Source organism: Myotis nattereri (genome assembly GCF_964212035.1).
Source record: "Myotis nattereri genome assembly, chromosome: 3".
NCBI classification, from domain to species: Eukaryota; Metazoa; Chordata; class Mammalia; order Chiroptera; family Vespertilionidae; genus Myotis; species Myotis nattereri.
The window spans coordinates 131,425,519-131,446,945 of record NC_138077.1 but is presented as its reverse complement, the minus strand read 5'-3'; the positions used below and the strand labels follow the sequence as shown (position 1 = coordinate 131,446,945).

The 21,427-nt window shown below is 40.6% G+C and overlaps 1 protein-coding gene across 1 annotated transcript in view; it reads right to left on the bottom strand.

Moving 5' to 3' along the window:
• Window positions 1-13,377: 13,377 nt before the first annotated feature.
• Window positions 13,378-21,427, bottom strand: part of SMIM13 (small integral membrane protein 13) — a 30,848-nt gene continuing 22,798 nt past the window's right edge. The window contains exon 2 of the mRNA XM_081085609.1: window positions 13,378-14,763. Within this exon, the coding sequence (XP_080941735.1) occupies window positions 14,576-14,763 (188 nt within the window). The 3' untranslated portion in view covers window positions 13,378-14,575. The remainder of the gene's footprint in view (window positions 14,764-21,427) is intronic.

Genomic DNA, 21,427 nt, shown 5'->3' with positions numbered 1-21,427 from the left:
GGGTGGGGCCACATTAGTAACAAAGAAACAAGTTCTGGAGGATGAGGGCCAGAAATCAGGATTTTAAAAAGATTCCCAGGTGATTCTAATGTGCAGCCAAGGTTGAGAACCACTGATCTGGTGGGACCTCATTCTAATATGATTACATCTGCAATGACTCTATTTCCAAATAAGGTCTCATTTACAGGTTCCAGGTGCACATGAATTTTGAATTTTGGAGGGACACTATGCAACCCAGTACAAGGGGGGGGAGGGGGAAGGATAGTAATCACCTGGGAGAAAACATTAAAAATACAGATATTTATTTTGACCTTCCGAGATTCTGATTCAGTTGACTGAAGAAAGGCCAAAAATCTGCATTTATCAAGCATCCCGGTGATAAGTGGGAATTGCTCTACAAGAGGTGCCAGCACAGGTCACAGCAGCACGGGCTATAGGCATGCAGGGAAGGCTGCGGGGAAGAGGCGGCCACTGGAGGGGGATTGAAAGGGTCATCAGGCATTTGCAGCAGCACAGCACGGTATTCGCCTCTAAAGAACCCAAGGTGTGGGGTGGAGAGGAAGAAGGCGGGAAAGGCCGGGGCCTGGGTTTCTTTCTGTTTTTCTCCTTTGGTCCGGGAGCTTGTTTTTACATGTGGTCATTACTGAGTATGAATTAACAATACTCAGTGCAAGACTCAGGTATTTTGTTTTGCCTTGTTTTGTGTCTAAAGCAAATGAACTGTAATGCTGAGTCTATTCACCAGGTGAGACATTCAATATTAATCATCATTGGCAAAAACATGTCCCTTCCTAAGAGCTGAAAGGGTCGTACACAATCCAAAACCTTAGCAAAAGCCTTTGCTCGTCAGGCCACGAGGGCTGCCTTTGAGATGCCTGACATTCGACCCCTGAACTCCACTCACAGCATCACTCCTTGGGCCCAGTGTGGTCACAGAAAACCTGGCTGCAGCTCCCAAAGCTGGAGCTGAGCGTTAAGATCCCACTATCAGCAAGGCACCCCCTTCAGAGACCTGCCACCTCTGGGCTGTGAGAGCAGGTGCAAGTTTCTGCTTTCAATCCTTGGGAATTCAGCAGCATTCCCCACAAGGCATCGAGTCACTTTCCCTAAATGTCCCTTTTCCCCAAGCCTTGCAAGTCCTTCTCCCTGTGGGAAAATCAGCCTTAGATCCCCAGTAACCACACCAGTTGAGTCCCTCCTAAGTGAGGGAGAGGCCGAGTTACAGGACACTTGGACCGACAGGCAGTTCTATTGGGCATGAGGAGGAAACAAGAGAAAATAAACACGATGACTTTCTCAGTTGGCTCACCCTGACATGTATGCTCATGTAAGTTAGGGCTTCATCTTGTGCTTGTATCTGAGCATGTATTTATTTTCCTTTGTGTTGAATGACAGAAGGCGATTTGGACACTTTAAGTAAAAAAGAACTGTGTTTCCTACCCTGATCGATGTTGCTCAGTTGGTTGAGTGTCCTCCCATACACTGAAAGGTTCCATTACCCGTCAGGACACATACCCAGGTTGCGAGTTCGATTCCTAGTTGGGGTGTGTACAAGAGGCAACCAATAGATATTTCTCTCTCACATTGATGTTTCTCTCTCACTCTCTGTCTCCCTAAAAATCAATAAGCATAAAAGAGAAAAAAATGTGTTTCCCATCTCTAATCAACAGGCGGAAGCCCAAGGTTTGGCACTTATCATATCCTCAGCCAAGCAGTTAACTCTTTAAACTACAGTGTCTTTACCTGTAAAGTAAGGATCACATTTTCCCTGCCTTCCTGCACCTCACAAAGCTGCGGGGTTTGGGGAAGGCAATATAAGAAAAGAATTTTGCAAACTGAAGACACTATTCAACACCAAAATTTATTATTTTCATGACACCTAGCAGAGGCAGAGATTCCTCCCGCAAGTAAACGCAGGGGCCTTTGGAGCAATCACCCTTTCATCACTTTTTCTCAAATTGTCCAGTTTCTGGAGCTGTGCTCTGGGAGGTGAAGTTCAAATGCTATTTGTGAGCACTCGTTGTTTTGGTTTTTTTTTTCTTTATTGTTAAAAATATTACAAATATCCCCTCCCCCATTGACCTCTTCTAGCCCATTTCCATCACCACCAGCCTGCCCCAGGCCTTCACCACACTATTGTTGGTGTCCATGGGTTATGCATATATGCATACAAGTTGATCAATTCCCAACTACCCACCCACCCATCCCTGCCTTCCCTCTGAGATTCAATAGTTTGTTCCATGCTTCTATGTCTCTGGATCTATTTTGATCAACAGTTTATTTTGTTACTTAGATTCCACATAGGAGTGAGATCATGTGATACTTGTCTTTCTCTAACTGACTTAATTCACTTAGCATGATACTCTCCAGGTCCCTCCATGCTGTCTCAAAGAGTAAGAGATCCTTCTTTTTTATTGCCGCATAGTTTTCCATGGTGTAAATGTAACACAGCTTTTTTATCCACTCATCCTATATAATAAAAGGGTAATATGAAAATAGACCAAACAGCAGGACAACTGAACAACCAATCAATCATAATATGCTAATGATATGCTAAGGTTGCTCAACCACTGGCTATGATAAGCACTGACCACCAGTGGGCAGTCAACTGCTCTACCAGTCACTATGACGTCCACTCACCACCAGGGGGCAGATGCTCCGACTGGTAGGTTAGCTTGCTGCTGGGGTCCGGCCAATCCGGACTGAGCGAGATGGGCTAGACATGCCCTAGAGCCCCCCTGCAGTCTCTCAGAATCCGGGACCCCTCGGGGGATGTCGGAGAGCTGGTTTCAGCCTGATCCCGCAGGAGCTGCAGGCAACATTGGACTGCGGGTTTTGGCCCAATCCCTGCAGGCCACCCAGAGGGACCCTACCCTTGCACAAATTCATGCACCGTGCCTCTAGTCTATAATAATAAAAGTACAATATGCTAATTAGACCAGACATCCTTGCAGATGACCTTCTGGATATCCTTCCAAACGACCTTCCGGATGAAGCCAGGGCTGGGAGGGAAGCACGGGTCTTGGGTCCCGGGTGCCAGAGGGAAGCCAGTGCTGGCAGCTGGGGAAAGGAAGGCCTACTCTTGCACAAATTTCATGCACCAGGTCACTAGTCTATTGATGAGCACTTAGTTTGTTTCCAGATCTTAGCTATTGTAAATTGTGCTGCTATGAACATAGGGGTGCATACATTCTCTCTGATTGGCGCTTCAAGTCTCTTAGGATATATTCCTAGAAGTGGGATCACTGGGTCAAATGGCAGTTTTATATTTAACTTTTTGAGGAAACTCCATATTGTTTTCCATAATGGCTGCACCAGTCTGCATTCCCACCAGCAGTGTACTAGGGTTTCCTTTTCTCCACATCCTTGTCAGCACTTGTCATTTGTTGATTTGTTGATGGTAGCCATTCCCTGGTGTGAAGCGATAGCTCATTGTCATGTTAATTTGCATCTCTCTGATTATTAGTGACTTCGAGCATTTTTCATATGTCTCTTGGCCATCTGTATGTCCACTTTGGAGAAGGGTTTATTTACGTCCTTTGCCCATTTTTAATTGGGTTATTTATCTTCCTTTTGTTAAGTTGTAAGAGCTCCTTATATATTTTGGATATTAACCCTTTATCAGATGTAGCATTGCCAAGTACGTTCTCCTATACAGTGGGCTCCCTTTTTATTTTGTTGATGGTTTCTTTTGCTGTGCAGCAGCTTTTTATTTAGTCCCATTTGTTTATTTTCTCCTTAGTTTCCTTTGCCCTAGGAGATGTATCCACAAACATATTGCTACTTGAGATGTCTGAGATTTTACTACCTATGGTTTCTTCTAGGATTTTTATGGTTTCATAATTTACATTTAAGTCTTTTATCCATTTTGACTTTATTCTTGTGTATGGTGTAAGTTGGTGTTCTAGTTTCATTTTTTTGCATGTATCTGTCCAATTTTCCCAACACCATTTGTTGAAGAGACTGTCTTGATTCCATTGTATGTTCTTGCCTCCTTTGTCAAATATTAATTGAGAGTAATGGCTTGGGTCAATTTCTGGGTTCTCTGTTCTGTTCCATTGGTCTATATGCCTGTTCTTGTGCCAGTACCAGGCTGTTTTGAGAACAGTGGCTTTGTAATATAGCTTGATATCTGGTGTTGTGATCCCTCCAACTTTGTTCTTCTTTCTCAAGTTTGCTGTGGCTATCCGGGGTCTTTTTTTGTGAGCACTCCTTTCTCTGACTTTAAATTCACATCAGCAGGAATTACGACTACGAATAGTATCATCTGGCTCACCTCAGCTTCAGATGAAGGGGAACAACTTTCCCATGTGGCCAGAACAGCCCTGTCGTCCTGGCCCAATGATGAATAATCTACCCTCACCCCTTCACTGTCAAAATAGTACAGTTTGATCAATGATTGATATACTCACCCTAGCTGCTCACCTGCTAACTCTTGAAATCTGTCGCCATCTAGTGGTTATGAGCTGACAGGACCTTTTCATCTTTTCAGACAGAATGTAGTAACACAGAATACACAGAAATACTAAGGGGCTTGCAAAGTATCTCATTAACATACACTTTTGAGCTCATTTATTAAATAAAATGGTAACCATTTTCTGGAGATGCTGATAAGGACTCTGATTTGAGACTCAGATTCTGACTAAAAGGTTAAATATATGTAGTTTGTGGATTAGAATGTTATTTGACATAAATTCTACCTTACATTGAAATATTAATTCAGTATAGTGGGGATGATGGTGTTTGATAAAATAAATCCACCAACAAATGTTCGATTCTTGTCGGGGGATCGCACGACTGGAGGAAAAGAAGACTGTGTGCAATGTAACAATGGGACTGCTTGGAAAGGGGGTGGGGTGGGTTCAGAAAAGCTTCCCTGACTGGTGAATTATGAGCTGAAATCTGATCAGGGGAGGAGGATGGCGAGTGTTCAAGTCAGGGGGAAGAACCAGTGATGGGAGTGCAGGGTGAGCACCACAGGCTTGTGTAACTGGGGGTGCTCACATGGTGCTGTGGTATGAATGAGCTGGAGAGGCTGGGAAACAAAATCCTGTGGCGCGTCCCTGGGCCTGTTAAGGATTTGTTACCTTTTTCTAGTAGCAATGGGAACCCATTCATATGTTACAAGTAAGGAGATGACAGGGTCATATTTGAGTTTCAAAAAGATCATTCTGGCAGCAATGAGGAGAAAAGACTGGAAGGAGCTCTAACAGATCTGAGACAGTCACTACTGCAGTCACCCAGGTGAGTGGAATGGTAGGGAATGCTCGATATGCGGGGCACTATTCTAAGTGCTGTGTGTGTGTGTTATCCATTTAATCCTTACACAAACCCTATGAGATAGGTACTATTTTACACCTATTTTACAGATGGAAATCGAAGCACCCAGAAGTCTAATTCCAGAGGCCACCCTCATGACCACTATACTGCATTGCCTGCAGGTGGTTATTTAAAAATGGAGAAAGTGGGTTCAAAAGCTTTTTGGAAGTAAAATTAACAAGATGATGTGTTGAATATGGGACTTTAGCAACCATACAGGGAAACTGAAGGAAATCAGGTTCAGAATGAGTTACAAATTTGCCTTTGCAGATGTTGAGTTTGACCGGCATGTAAGAAAACCAAGAGGAGAAACTGAGGAGACTGTTGGAGATAGGAATGGGGCCCCACTGGTGAAGAGAGAGAGTGGTTAAGTCACAGATAGGATTGCCTCCCTGGAAACTCTGGCATTTAATTGCAGGATAAGCCTGCAAATGAGAAGGTGTGGCCAGACAGACAGGATTAAAACCAGTAAAGCCAGAAGTTAGTATCATTAAATCCAAAGGAAAAGAATGTTTCAAGGAAGGGTTGAGCAACCACGACAAATGCTGTCAGGGGAGAGGCAAAGGTGAGGACAGGAAAATGTCCTTCAAAGTTTGTGTCAGGGTCACAGAAATAATTACTTAGAGGAGTCTGGTGTGAAGTGAAGAGTTGAGGGCAGCTGAGGCAGCAGAGTAGAAGGAAGTCTTTCTTTCAAGATAGAATATATTTAATGAGATTTTTTTTAATGTTGAAGAGAATTATCTAATTGACAGAGTGACTGGGTATATAGAAGAAATAACTGACTGTTAATTTGCTAAAAAGGTAGGAAGATAGGAAGCAAAGCAGGGGAAGGGGGATGCATCTCAGACAGGCAGATGGACTTGTCCTCTCACGCATCAGCAGGGCAAGTGCAGAAGGGTGAGGGGACTCCAGGCTGAGGCTTCCGTTTGCTCTGTGATGAGGTGCATAGTACCTGCCTGGGTGGGCAGAGATTGCTGCCTCGTATGCTCACGTATTTCTGTCCTCACCAAATCACTTGTTTAATTGAAATGGTTCCCAGAATTGCTTATTTTGGTGGTCCCTGATATTATAAATACATAATTAAGCATTACAATGAAATATGAGTATTTCAACTTTTCAAATCTGCTTTCAAAAGAACTGCTGTTTCTATGAAAATTTAGGTTGAAGGTTTTGGGAAAATTGTATAAAAGGCAAGATGCTAAAAATTCCTGTGCATCTAGGGATGAATGAGCAACTGTAAAAGATGGAAAAATACAGTAAAAATTTTTGCTCTGCAAGGTTCTATTCTATTCTTGACCCAATTTTAAGAGAACAAAACAGAAAATCACAGAATTGTAAGTCTGACTTTTACCAAAAAAAAAATAAGATTGAACTCTAATGGATCTACATTCAGTAAATGAATGAATGAAGGAAGGAAGGAATGAATAAAAGCCTTCCCTACCTCAGTGTAGGATGAATATGAACTGAGCAACTTCTAGACTAAGTTGTCGTTAAGAAGGCTTCTATGGTTACAAAGGTGAATAAGAAGGAAAGGCCCGGCTGCATGGCTCAGTGGCTGAGCATCATCAACCCATGAACCAGGAAGTCACGGTTCAATTCCTGGTCAGGGCACATTCCCAGGTTGCAGGCTCGATTCCCAGTAAGAGGCATGTAGGAGGCAGCTAATCAGTGATTCTCTCTCATCATTGATGTTTCTATGTCTCTCTCCCTCTCCCTTCCTCTCTGAAATCAATAAAAATATTTTTTTTAAAAAAAAAGAAAAAAGAGAGGGGGATTAAATTATGGGTTGCCTACTAATAGTAAGAAATTTGCTATTTGACAGGTATTTTTAAAATTTTACTCCTTATAACAACCCTAGGCATTATCATTCTCCTTTAGCAGACCAAGAAACGGAGAGGTTAAATAAATTGCCAACTACCAAGTTCTAGAACTTGGGTAGAAATTCAGTTTTCCTGGCATTTATTATCCTCATATCTAAATTGGCCATTTCCGCTAGCCTTACTACACTTGGACGTATCCTCAAACATGTTCCACCTCCATGTCCTCCACCAGCCACCCATCCATGATTCATCCTCGTCCTTCACCTCCCATATCTAATCAATCACCAAATCTGTCAAGTTGGCTTCCATCAATATCTACTCAGTTTCCCCTCACTGCCAGCCTTGCACAGATCCACATCACCTGCTGCATGGACTGCTCCAAACTTCCTGCTGCCACATTCTTCCAGGGTCAGTTCTGGGCAGCTTCATTCTTCACTCTGTATGAGCTGAACACTTGGCTCCTCCTTCACGTTCCTTTTTCATTTTGCTTCTAGCACCTTTCTTCCACATAAGTCCCTGGTTCTCTTTCTAGTCCTTCTCAGTGTCCTTAGTAGCCTGTTTTTCTTCTACCAGCCTCTTAAATTTCCATGCTCCTTAGGGGCCACTCCTTAGGTCTCTTATTCTAGCACCTCTCAGCAGATCCTATTTTTTGCCGACAGCTTCAACTACATTCACATACTGATGCTCACCAACTCTGCTTTCAACCATCCCCCTCATTAACTTTGCGACTGTTTAGTATTTCTACCTAGTGGCCTATAAGCACCTCAAATTCAAGTAGATATGCCCCAAACTGGACTCTCCACCTTCAATCCCTGAGACCAACCTCAAACCTACTTCTTTTCTCTATGCATCCCTCAATGTTATCAATCTCAAAGTGATACGTTCAAATCATCCGTCACCTATCCTTCGCCTTCACACTCCAATCTCAAGTCTTACTGATTCTTCATGTCTTCAAATCTCCCATGGTTCTCACTCATTTCCAGTCTGCCACTAGCTATTTTCTTGCTTGGACTACAGTGAGAGCCTACAAATCAATCCTCTTTGCTGCAGTTATTGTGAACTTTCTAAGCCATCTGCACCCAGTCCAGATGCCTGCATGAGTAGCCACTCGATACATGTTAAACAAGTGATTCAATGCTCTCACTCAATTTAAAATATTGCAATGCTCTCCATCACATATAGCAAACACTTCACAGCTTTTGCCATTGTACTTTAGATCTTTCCAGCCTCAAACCACTGTCTCCCATAACATCACTATTCCAGGAATAATCAACTATCTACAGTTCTCCAGACAAGTCACCTTCCTATGACACTGACTTTGCATATGTTCTTTCTTCACTCTGGAATCCCCTTCTCATCTCTACCAGAAAAACGCCTACTTCTCCCTTTAAGATTTTTAGAGAAACTTTTGCTGTTCTTCTCTTTTTTTCTTCTCCCCCCAACAAAGTTCTCCATAAATAGCATCGTTTTTATAATTGAAGTACTTATTTGTACCTAACAATCATACACTGACCTATAGAGCTGGGGTTGGAGGGCAAGCTGAAAATATTCTCACAGCTCCCAACATTCCTCTTTCATTTTCAGGGAACTTTTTTTTTTTTTTTAATCCTCACTGATGATATTTTTCCATTGATTTTTAGAGAGGGAAAGACAGAAATATTGATGTGAGAGAAACACATCAATTGGTTGCCTCCTACATGCACCTTGACCAGGGCCTGGGCCAGAGAGGAGCCTGCAACTGAGGTACGTTCCCTTGACCACAATCGAACACGGGACCCTTTGGTCCACAGGCCAACATTCTATCCACTGAGCCAAAACTCTGGCTCTTTCCTCCTGGTCATCCCAAGAACTTGAGGTAAGTCTTCAAGTCCCTGACGTGGTCTCCAGGGCATGTCATCTTCTCCATCCTAACTTCAGCTATCATGTATTAGTGGCCATGCTGACAGTCCACACCATGGCCCTAGAGTGAGTGGCTCTCAGATTCCCATTTTCTCTGGCTGTAGTGTCAACTATTCAGAACTGCTTCACCTCTAAAATCCTAGTCTGCGCCCCAAACTTCCTTCTATCCATATACACAAATGTTACACTCATTTTATCCTTAATCTCAACCCCTTCACATTCATCCAATTAATCAGTGCCTTAATGATCTGACTTCTCTTACAACCCAGCCCATATCCCAAAGCCACTCTCTGACAATCTCGAATGACCTGCCCTTTAGACGCCCCTATCTTACAAAGATGGATCCTGGCACAATCTGTTTTTTCCCATCCTTCATTCCTGGCAGCTCAGCACTACTGGAGCAAAAGGAAAAGTTGGCCTCCAGCCACTACAACTAATGGTTTCTTATCTCAAAGTAGTTTTCAAAGGTATTCCTCAATCTTTTTTCTTGGTTTTGGTCAGTTTTCTCACTCAGTCTTCCTGGTGGTTAATACTAATAAAAATATAAGACATGATCTATGATGAGAAGAAATAAAAAGGCTAAATATGGTAAATGTAATTTAGCTGTAATGCTATATATCCTTCAGGTTCTAAGTCAATTACTTTCATGACACTCAAACTATTACTGCTGTCTTAATTCCTAGAGCTTTTTAGAATTTGAAAAATGAGGTAAAAGATGGAGCACTGGGAATAATGGCTGCTTTCAAATCTCTTTATGTCCAAGGTACCCTTTATAGTTATACTTTATCAATGAAACATACACAACTTTTGTGTTCATTTTAATTTATTCTGTGCGATTTAAAGTAACAATTAAAACATCATATAAACAAACCACAGAGGCTTTAGGTATAGTATTGACCAGTTTTAAAACAAAAACAGTGAATGATCATTCCTCATCTCTAATTTTACATATTATTATACAAAGGACTATTAACACAATTTTAATTCCTTATAAACTTATTTGTCAAGCAGCCAGATGACAATGCGTCATAGCACAGCACAGAATGTCTCCTTTAAGAAACCACAGGAGCAGTATTTGGTGAGTGGTTATGCATAGAACTGACTTGGAGGGTAATATTCAACATTGGCCATAAAACAGGAAGCACATGTACATTAACACATGGAAAATATAACTTTTATTAAGAAAAAAAATGTTACTCTTTATGCTGTAAGTTAAAAGCTGTAAGATACTTTAGAAGCAGACAATACAAGGTGCTTTCATTCTAGACCCCATAACAAAATACTATTCCATTAGCTGCTTGAGTCTATAATATTTTAGTACTGTTCATTGGCTTTTTTAAAAATATATTTTTATTGATTTCAGAGAGAAAGGGAGAGGGAGAGATAGAAACATCAACGATGAGAATCATTGATCGGCTGTCTCCTGTGCGCCCCACACTGAGGATCAAGCCCATAACCCAGGCATGTGCCTTGACCAGGAATGGAACCATGACCTTCTGGTTTATAGGTCAATGCTCAACCACTAAGCCACACCAACCAGGCTTCATTGGCTTTTTAAGTGAACTTCAAATATAAACGTTTACAGTGAAAATCTAAAGTTACATTGGTTACATGATGTTACATTAAAACATAACTTCAGAAAAACTGACTTCAAAAAATACTGTATCACTGACTTAAAATAATTTTTTAAATGTTACTTTTAAAAGTAAAAATGCATTACTTTCAAATCACTTAACCTGTTTTGCTTTAAAATGCCGTATTTGTGAAAACATTATTTAATATATTCTCAACTTTCAACAAAGTAACAGTTTGAAGCTGTTTTAAAACCCAGTAATATCTAAAGAAATGGGTCGGCACACCTGTGAATTGGCTATCCTCCAAATTACATATTTATGTTTCCACCATGAAAACAACACTATAAAATCCACTGAATGAATTCTATTTTTAACTGGACATAAATATTAAAAACCTCACTTAATAGTGCTACACAAATATTTAGTGTTTTTTGGCATTTAAGTCAGAGTAATGCTACCAATATATTTGATACCTGAAATTTTCACAAGAGTTTCAGAGGCAGAGAGAAAGACTTGGGAATGGTTAGTTGGGAAGGTAATAAAAACAACTGACCAGTCCTCAATTTTAGAATTACTCCTCAAAAGATGGTATACCTGATCAACAACATTGTTAATGAGTATTTAGACACGACTAACACTTGACCACATTTTTAATGCTCAGAACTTCTGAACTTTAAAATTAACCACAGGCCAGTCTATCTTCTACTGAGAAACTGAAAATGCCCTTATGAAGTTCCGCTAAATTCAGCTACAAAAGCTCTAAAACGGGTAAAAAAACAAACACTATATCACACAAATAATTCTGCTAACAACTATTTCTCTTTCCTCTTTCAGTGGCCTTAGAAATATGTACTATAGTGAGAATATTGGGGGCAGAGGAGTACAGAGGAGAAAAAGGCTTTAAACAAAGGAATTAGTTTGGAGGATTTTCATATTGGCATCAGTGATTTTACTGTCTTGAGAGTTAAAACATGGTAGGGTGTGAGCTGTTAGTATGCTTTTGACTATATTTCCCCCAAAAATAAAGCAGGACATTTCTTACAATTATTTTTAAAAAAACATTTTTGAAGCATAAATATTAATACCAAGCAAGATATATACCTTTACATGGATTAAATTAATTTGTGGATGACACTTGTAGGTTTTGGGGGATTACGTCAGCCATCAGTTTTTAATACTGATACAGTATAGAAGCTCGGCCAGCTACTTAAAAGTTGTCAGCAATTATTCTTTAAACCTAAGATATCTATATATATAAAAGCCTAAGCGACCAGACAACCAGACAACTGGCTGGCAGCTATGATGCGCACTGACCACCAGGTGGCAGACACTCAACGCAGGAGCTGCCCTCTGGTGGTCAGTGCACACCCACAATGGAGCACCGCTCAGCTGATAAACGGGCGCCAGCCGCCAGGCTCACAGCTGGTGAGTGCAGCTGGGGTGGTGTGAGCCTCTCCTGTGGACACTCCCCCTGCATGCCCAAGTGTGGCCACAGTGGTGGGCTCAGCAGGGCCAGGATGAGCCGGAGCTGCGCAGCGCCCAGCCCGGGCTCAGGCCCCTCCCCTGCCGCCTGCCGCTTCTCACACTACTTCATGCTGTGCAGGATCAATACAGACAGCAAGCTGGAGCCTGACGAGCTGGCAGGTGAGGCAGGGCTGAGGCGGCGCAGAAGTCCACTGATCCCTGCAGGCCAGGCCGAGGGAACCCACCAGTGCACAAATCCATGCACTGAGCCTCTAGTCCACTATAAAGCAGAATCCACAGTTCAAAATACTAGACTATGAAAGATCTAATTGAATCCTCCCAGTACCAAAAAGATTTTTAGGCTTTTTTTTCCCCCCTAACTGATTATCATTTTAATGCAATATTTAGCTAGTAGGAAGCACTAAAATTAATGCATGAAACTTGTGTCATTGTTTTTAATCCCTACATAAAAATAGAAAACGACATCCAATAAGGAAATGAAAATAGAAAGATTACGCCCCACTCTCAGCTGCTAGGGATCTTTCCCTTTCCATATATACAAAAGGCTACAATGACAACAGAAGTGTGCACCAGGAATATCACTTGGGTCAAAGCAAGTAAACTGTTAATTAACAAAACTGTCAGCATGAAGTATGAGGTACCAAACATAATTACACACCATCATAAAATAGTGGTGACTAGTTCTTTAGAAATGAAGGTTAAACATATAAAAATAACTTGAATTAGTAAAATAAGTTGGCTTTACAATTCACTCTTGTACAAAGCAGGTAACAGTGAACAGAAATGTTCTTTAATCCATATCTCTTCCCCAGTAAACCCTCAGTCCAAAGTTCCATGAGGACAAACAAGCAGACCTGGCAAGTCAGTTTACAGTAAAGCAGGCATTTCCACCCACTCTCCACTTTCCCTCAATCCTGTCTCTGGGATCTCGCCACTCAATTGCTATTTGTGAAGAAGTGTTTTCTCCACAACACATGCCTTGAGCATGAAGTCCTTCCATACAAAGGGAGTGACTAATCCTACCTCCCTAAAGTAGAAGACAGTTTTCAGATTCCAAAGCTACTCAAGTCTTGAATAGGTTGCCAAAAAAATGTCTCATAGAGGATAACTATTTTAACATTATAAGAGTTAGAATTAAGTTAGTAATTAACTGCTATCCTAGAAAAAAATAAATGTACAAACTGTTTCTTATTTAAGCTAAGATACCATCACTTGTCAGATGCACCATATTTATCACTAAGGAAAAAACACAGGCCATCAAATTATGACACAATGCTTTCGTATCACGTAGACTGTTTATTTTATATTTACTCAAACAGAACTTTTTGAATTAAACAGACTTTTATCACAGTCTTGTGCATATGTAAGTGTTATGAAATAAACTGGTTAAGTTATACTATAACTTCATACTCTGAGTGCAACTTTTCTGAATCACTTCTTACATCAGTCACTGAAACCTGCCTTCTCCTCACAATGGCCCCCTTGGCGTCTTCAAAAGCATTTCTGGAAAGGAGGCTCTACCACTGTCTTCTGCTTAATGACAGCAGGAAGCTTTGGACAAACATGTTTGACACCTTAACGACAACGGTCCTGCCTGACAGGAATCGATCGAACCAGCCTCTCGCTGCTTTGAGTTGTGTTTCATTAATTTCAAGATTTTGGCAATTTCTCCCATTTTCACTGCAGCACTCAGCGTGTGACAGGCAATCCTTCTGCATGTGTCTCAGTGACAGAATGTCGTACAACTTTACTTGTGGGTGTCTTCCCTTCTTAGGGCCTATAAAGCATTTTGCTGTTGCTTTACAAGAAAATATGGAATTGCGGTCATTCCTCTAGCGACGGATATTTTCTTCGCTACTATCAAATGTATGCCCCACTGCTCTGCTTCCATGCTTGCCTGCATACTCAACGTCATTTCAGTGCTGAATCATAGTGAAATCTTTTAGAAGACATTTTTAAGTGCCAATTAAATCTGACACATTTGATAGCAATGACACAGTGATGACACTATGACAACCTGTGAACTCACACACACACACACACACACACACACACACACACACACACACAGGCTAGGATAATTACATCAACTATTGCCTGGTTGACAGGAATAGTAAGATGTAGCCCAAGTTCAGAAAAGTTAAAATGTGGCGGGGGGAGTACATTATAGAACTAATAAAATACAGTGTTCAAGCCTGTAATGTTTAACAGATTCACAATAGTGCAAAAACAATAAGCCCAAGAGCCAAGGAATAAGTATATAAGTAAAAGCTAGTAAAGCAAAAGATTATCTTTAACATAAAATTTGTAATGGTCCAATTTGGTTTAAATTCCCTTTATGTTCATATGGCTTACATGTAAATCTTTTTTTGAATTGGACTCGAAGTCCAAGTACAAATGCTCTTCAATATTTTAGCAACTGCAAAGACCGAGGACCGCTGCCTTTCATCAGCCACTCCCACAGGATGACGGTGGGGGTCAGTGGCCTTCCTCAGCCGGCACCCTCCTGTGGCGAGCAGATCTGATCCTGTGTGGAGATGAGGAAGTGTCCTCTTCAGTTTCAGACCCTGAAGGTTCATGATCTCCCTCCTGGGATCCTGTGTCTCCCACCAGTTCCCGCAGAAACTTGAATTTCGATAGAAAAAGATGCCACACAAAATACCAACCTAAAGAGAGACAAAAACATTAAGAATAATTATATGTTATTGACAACATTCCAGTTAATTGTGGGGAGTATATTACAAAACATTATTATACATAAAAGTGATTACAAATACACATTTATAAAACAAGTATTTTCTAAGCATTTACTACGGACAAGGCATACAGATAAACTCTGAATTTATAAAGGATGGCAGAAACAGTTTCTACCTTAATAGAATTTAGAATCCAAGCTTAGTCCATCTACATTAAAATTATAATGAGCTTTCATACCTAAGTAAAAGTGTTTATTATATTAAAATAAAATATTTGAGAGCATTTTTCTTGGGAAGAAATAATTCACTTTGCTATTCACTTGGAAATTCATACCTCAATACTAATATTGACTAAAAGCAAATTTTCTTCAATGAGAATACAAAAGAAACAGCCTTGGCCAGTGTGGCTCAGTTGGAGTATCGTCCCGTATACCAAAAGGATTCGGGTCCAATTCCCAGGCAGGGCATGTACAGGAGGAAACCGATTGGTGTTTCTTTCTCATGACAACAAAGGACTTAGATTACAATGGTTCTCAACCTTCTGGCCCTTTAAATACAGTTCCTCATGTTGTCACCCAATCATAAAATTATTTTTTCGTTGCTTCCTACCTATAATGTTGCTAATGTTATGAATCATAATGTAAATATCTGATATGCAGGATGGTCTTAGGCAACCCCTGTGAAAGGGTCATTCGACCACCAAAGGGGTCGCGACCCACAGGTTGAGAACCGCTGACTTAGACTATCACATGAACTTAGTTGACAAAGCAGCAGCATGTTTGAGAGCACTGACTCAATTTTGAAGTAAATTCTATTGTGGGGAAAATGCTATCAAACAGCATCACACTCTAGAGTAATCGTATATGAGAAGAGGAATCAATTGATGTGGCAAACTCCATTGTTATTTGAGGAAATTGCCACAGCCACCCCCACCTTCAACAACCTCTGCTGTGATCAGTTAGAGGCTATCAACCTCAAGGAAAGACCTTCCACCAGTAAAAGATTATGACTTGATGAAGGCTCAAATTATGATTAGCATTTCTTAGCAATAAAGTATTTTACAATTAAGGTATGTACACTGTTTTATTAGATACGAGAGGCCCGGTGCATGAAATTCATGCACGGGGGATGAAGCGGGGGGTCCTCTCAGACCAGCCTGCACCCTTTCCAACCTGGGACCCCTCAGGGGATGTCCTACTGCCAGCAGTCGGACTTCCTCTCACAATCCGGGACCACTGGCTCCTAACTGCTCACCTGCCTGCCTGCCTGATCACCCCTAACTGCCCCCCCTGATGGCCTGGTCACCCCTAACTGCCCCCCTTGCCAGCCTAGTCACCCCCAACTGCCCCCCCCACTTGCCTGGTTGCCCCTAATTCCCCCTCCTGCCGGCCCGGTTGCCCCTCACTGCTCCCCCACCCCCGCCAGCCTGGTCGCCCCACACAGCCTGCTGCTCAGTCATTTGGTCGTCCCTCAGTAAGCCCCCTGCCAGCCTGGCCGCCCCACACAGCCTGTTCAGTCGTCCATTCGGTTGTTTCAGTTGCGACGGTCACTTAGGCTTTTATATATATAGTAATGCTATTGCACACATAATAGACTACAGTATACTGTAACTAACTTCCATATGCACTGGAAAACCAAAAATCTGTGTCACTCGCTTTAATACACTAGTCACTTTATTGTGGTGGTCTGGAACCAAACCCACAATATCTGATGTATGCCTATAAATGGAACAAAGATGTTTTCTTTTGTGTCTGGCTTCTTTCACTCAGATCATCAAGATTCTTCATCCATGTTATTGCTTGCATTGCTTCATTCATTTTTATTGCTGAATATTATTCCGTTGTATGGATAAATCACTTTTTTTTAATCCATTCACCAATTAATGAACATAAGGCTAATGTCTAGTTTTTGGCTATTATAAAAAACGAAGTTTCCATCTTTTGGCTGCAATGACAATTTGTGTATAAGTTTTCACATGGACATATTTTCATTTCTTTTAGGTATATATCTATGAGAACTGCTGGGTCATATGGTAACTTTATGCTTAACCATTTGTGAAACTGTTTTTCAGAACAGTTGCATCATTTTACATTCCCACCAGCAAAATGTAAAATTCCAATTTCTCTACATCCTCACCAAGACTTTTATTGTCCACCCTTTTTTTTATCATAGCCATCCTAGTGGGTGTGAATTGTTTATCCTTGTGGCTTTTATTTGCATTTCCTTAATGACTAGGGATTTGAACATTTTTTCATGTGTTTATTGTTTATTTTCTTAGAGAAATGTCTCTTTAATTCCTTTGCCCATTTTTTTTAAATTGGGTTGTTTTTCTTTTATAATTAAGTTGTAATAGTTCTTTATACATTCTTGACTCTAGAACCTTAACAAATGTATGATTTTGCAAATATTTTCTGTCATTCTGTGGGTTATCTTTTCATTGTCTTGATAATGCCCTTGGAACTACAAAAGATTTTAATTATCATAAAGCATAATTTATCATTTCTTCTTTGATTAAATCTAATTTATCTAATTTTTCTTTGGTTGCTTGTGCCATATGTAGGAAACCACTGACTAAACTTAGGTCATGAATACCTATGTATTCTTCTAATAGTTTCAGCTCTTACATTTAGGTCTCTTATCTATTTTAGTTAATGCTGTGTGAGAGAGTTCCAAATTCATTATTTTGCATGTGGATATTGCTGGGGCTGACCGGCAGACACTGAACGATGAATGAATGATTATTCTAATATACGTTTCTGTGAAAGAGAGGGCTAAGGCACTACTTGGCTATCGCCTCCAAGTAGCCCTGTTCGCCTGTCTTCTTTAGCTTTTATTGTCATAACAGCTTGAATTAAAATTAATCTTTAGATATAATTAGCAAGGTAAACATCCTTGAGAAAGTATATGCTTTTACAAGGTCGGGTCTTTAAAGACTAAACATTGAAATCCTAGCAAAACACCACAGGGGAGGAGGGGGTCAGACTTGTTTGGAAAAGTCAAGGTAGGGGCTGCTGCCTTCAGCAAGGTCCTCTCAAAGGCCCCGACCTTTCGGAGAATCCTCCCCACAGACATTCCACCCAAGTCCGGCGCTTCCCCACAGACATCAAGTTGTTCCCAAACAATTTGCTGAAAACACTGTTCTTCCTCCCAACCCCATTAAATTCTCTTAGAAACTTTGTCAAAAATTAAATGACCATAAATGTTATAGTTTATTTCTGGACTCTCAATTCTATTCCATTGATCTGTATGTCTATCCTTATTGCCAGTACCACACCATCTTGATTACAGTAGCTTTGTGTTAAGTTTTGAAATCAAGTATAAGCCCACTAACTTTGTCTTTTACTACACTATTTTGACTAATCTGAGTCCCTTGCATTTCAATGTGAATTTTAGAATTATGTTGTCAATTTCTGCAAAAAAAAAAATAATAAAGCAGCAAGAATTCTGAAGGGAACTGCACTGAATCTGCAGATCAATGTGGGGATCTATACTTTTTTAAAAAATACTTCTTTGTACTTACCAAATTTTTCCACAATGGGCACATGTGGTTTTGATAATCAGGAAAATCAGGAGAAAAATCAGAAATTGATAACTAAATAATAAATACTCTGTAGACTTATGTTTTAAATAGCCCAATGCCATTAAGTGGCTTAAATTAATAAAGCCAATTAATGTCAACATATACTAAGAAAAACCCTTATTAACTCTTAGGTTAGTTTTGAGAACCCAATCTAAAAGTTAAAAGAACTCATTTGCCCAAGGTGTTGTGCTACAGAGATCATGAAAGTGAATTTACCATGAAGGAAATTATAGTCAAGCTCAAAGATGAGAGTCTTAACCTCATAAAGATGAAAGATTGCAAAAGTGGCTACAAGGCATAAAATGACCACAAAGAAAAGGGAGGTTACCAAAGGTCTTTTGACTAAAAAGAAACTATGGTGAAGGGCTGTCGCCACTGGAGTTCCCACCATAAAATACCGTAGTGCCCTGGGGATGATTATGAGAAAGCAAAGTCTCCCAGCATGGAAATCTATAAAAACAAGGAACTGATGATAGCTGTAGGAGTCAGTTTAGGGAGATATAAGAGCACTCAATTAGATCACAAACTCTCTTTCCTAATTTTAATAAAACAACAAACCCCCCCAATTTTTTTAATCACTGTAACAACCAAACAATATAAGGGATTCGATCGTAAAGTCAAAATTGAGAACATGATGGCCAATGAGAGAAACTCCAGTGTGGAGCATGGAGCAGCACGTTAAGACCACTACCTCCACACTTACTACTGCCCTCCACACCAGCTACACCACTCGACTCCACGTCTCTTTCATTTTTACCCCCAAATATGGGGCTAAGCAACCCTGAAAAGTATGCTTATTTCCCCCTATTCTCCCTGGGTATAAGGTGTGCAAGGGTAGGGTGGAGGGGGAGCATGTGGACAGTGACACTGTTTCCCACAAAAAAAAAAATCATGATAGAGAATTCCCCTAATATACATATGGAGTTCATCTGTGGGGCAGCCACAAAGAACAAATACCCACTGTGCTTGGTTTTTACAATGGCTACTCTAATGATAGGCTGGGAAGGCAACGTTAAGGGATAAATTGTAGTGTTGATAAGAATTGCTGTAGTGTTCACTACATTAAGGGAAGTTCAACAAGTTGTCCTCTAAGTAAAATGACTAAGTTCTTACATAGCTGTAATTTGGGGGAGAGAGGTGGAAGGAAGATGTGGGAGAGGGGGATTTCCATATCACAGTATCTATAATTAGTAAAATCTAATGCTTCTACAACAGATTCTTTATCAGTGTTAAGAGTCTGAACTAGGGACAATACTAAAAATGCCAGGCAGCCCTAGCCGGTTTGGCTCAGTGGATGGAGTGTCAGCCTGCGGACTGAAGGGTCCCGGGTTCGATTCCAGTCAGGGGCATGTACCTTGGTTGCGGGCACATCCCCAATGAGGGGTGTGCAGGGGGCAGCTGATCAATGTTTCTCTCTCTCATTCTCTCTCATTGATGTTTCTAACTCTCTATCCCTCTCCCTTTCTCTCTGTTAAAAAAAAAAAAAAATTCAATAAAATATATTAAAATAAAAATGCCAGGCAGTTTGAATGGAAGAACTACACACTACATATGTACAGGGTGGGGCAAAAGTAGGTCTACAGTTGTGAGTATGTAAAACTACTTATTCTTATATTTTATTTATTAATTCTTGTATTATTTTCCATATGAACAACTGTAAACCTACTTTTGCCCCACCCTGTATTTTGGAAAAAGTACCATTTCTAAAACTCCAGTGGGTATATACCATGAAAAGCATGACTTAGAAAAAAAAAAGGATATAGTACAGCACCAGATAAAACTGCTAATAAAAGATTCACTGGCTATTTTAATTAGACATGGAAATATAATAATAGCTAACTTTGGGACAGGTACTGTGAGGAAATGCTTTGTACATACCATTTAATGACCAAATTGTAATTTAACTAACATCCCTTCACATACGCCTGGTATGTCACACGCCCTGTGGCTAGTTAGTAGGGCCTTGACTTATTCACCTACAGTATTTTATTGTTCTGATCTTATGATAAACACAAAGCAAAAAATTGCAGACATAGTCCATCTCCTGTTACTTTAATAAGACAGCTTTTAGTTCTAGTAACAGAAACCCTGACTTAGCTTAACCAAAGAGGGGAGAACTGCTATAGTTTACAGAAGTGTCTCATAGGACACATGGAAGGAAGCACTCGTACTAGGCTACTCTGAACTGACACCATTCTCTCAGCACTGTGTTTTCTACAAGCTTGCTTCATTCTCTCCTAGGCTTCTCTTGCACATGGCTGCTTCTTCCAAGCTCTATGTGACTTTTCAGTTCATATCCTCAAAAGAGCAACCTGGAATCTCTGTCCCAACTTGGGTCAGGTGTAAGCCCCAAGACCAATGTGCATTACCTGGGTTAGGTATTGTGAACATGGCTGTAGGGCCTACTCTTAAAAGTTCAAGTGATTTTAGAGATTGGAGGGGAGTGGGTAAAATACCCTACAGAAAGAACTCCAGTAAAATGTCTCCTCTACTTTTATTAGGGAACAGGCTCCTGGAGGATGTTCTCAACTGAGGGACTCACGCCCCAAATCCCTGAGCTGGCAGGCAATTCTTTTAATGGGTAAGGTGTAACCCAAACCTTCAATTTTCTTGGGATCTGCCTCAATTCCTTTAAAATCTCAACACATATGTGACCTTTGATGAATATTCACACAGCAAGAGGTCCTCAGCCTCTGTAGCAGAAGAACTACTTAGGGTAGCGGTGGAGATGGCATCAGATGAGTCATATATCTCTTTTAGAGAAAAGGGCACATGTAAATGCAAGGGAAGTTCAAAAGCACTTAATATCCAGCAAAATTACCCCAGTTGGAGATAATGTGGTTACCACATTACAGCCAATTACAGGAAGAATCACTCAGATTGGGCACTCATCTTATTCTACTACGGAGCTTCGAAAAATTGCAGATTCCCAGCAACTTCTCCCTGAATTCCCAAATTAATCTCCAGAAATTGTGTTTACTCATTTTTTTAGTCCCCTAGATGATTCTGATGCACACACAAGTTTGGAAAAGACAAATGGAGTTAAGAAGAACC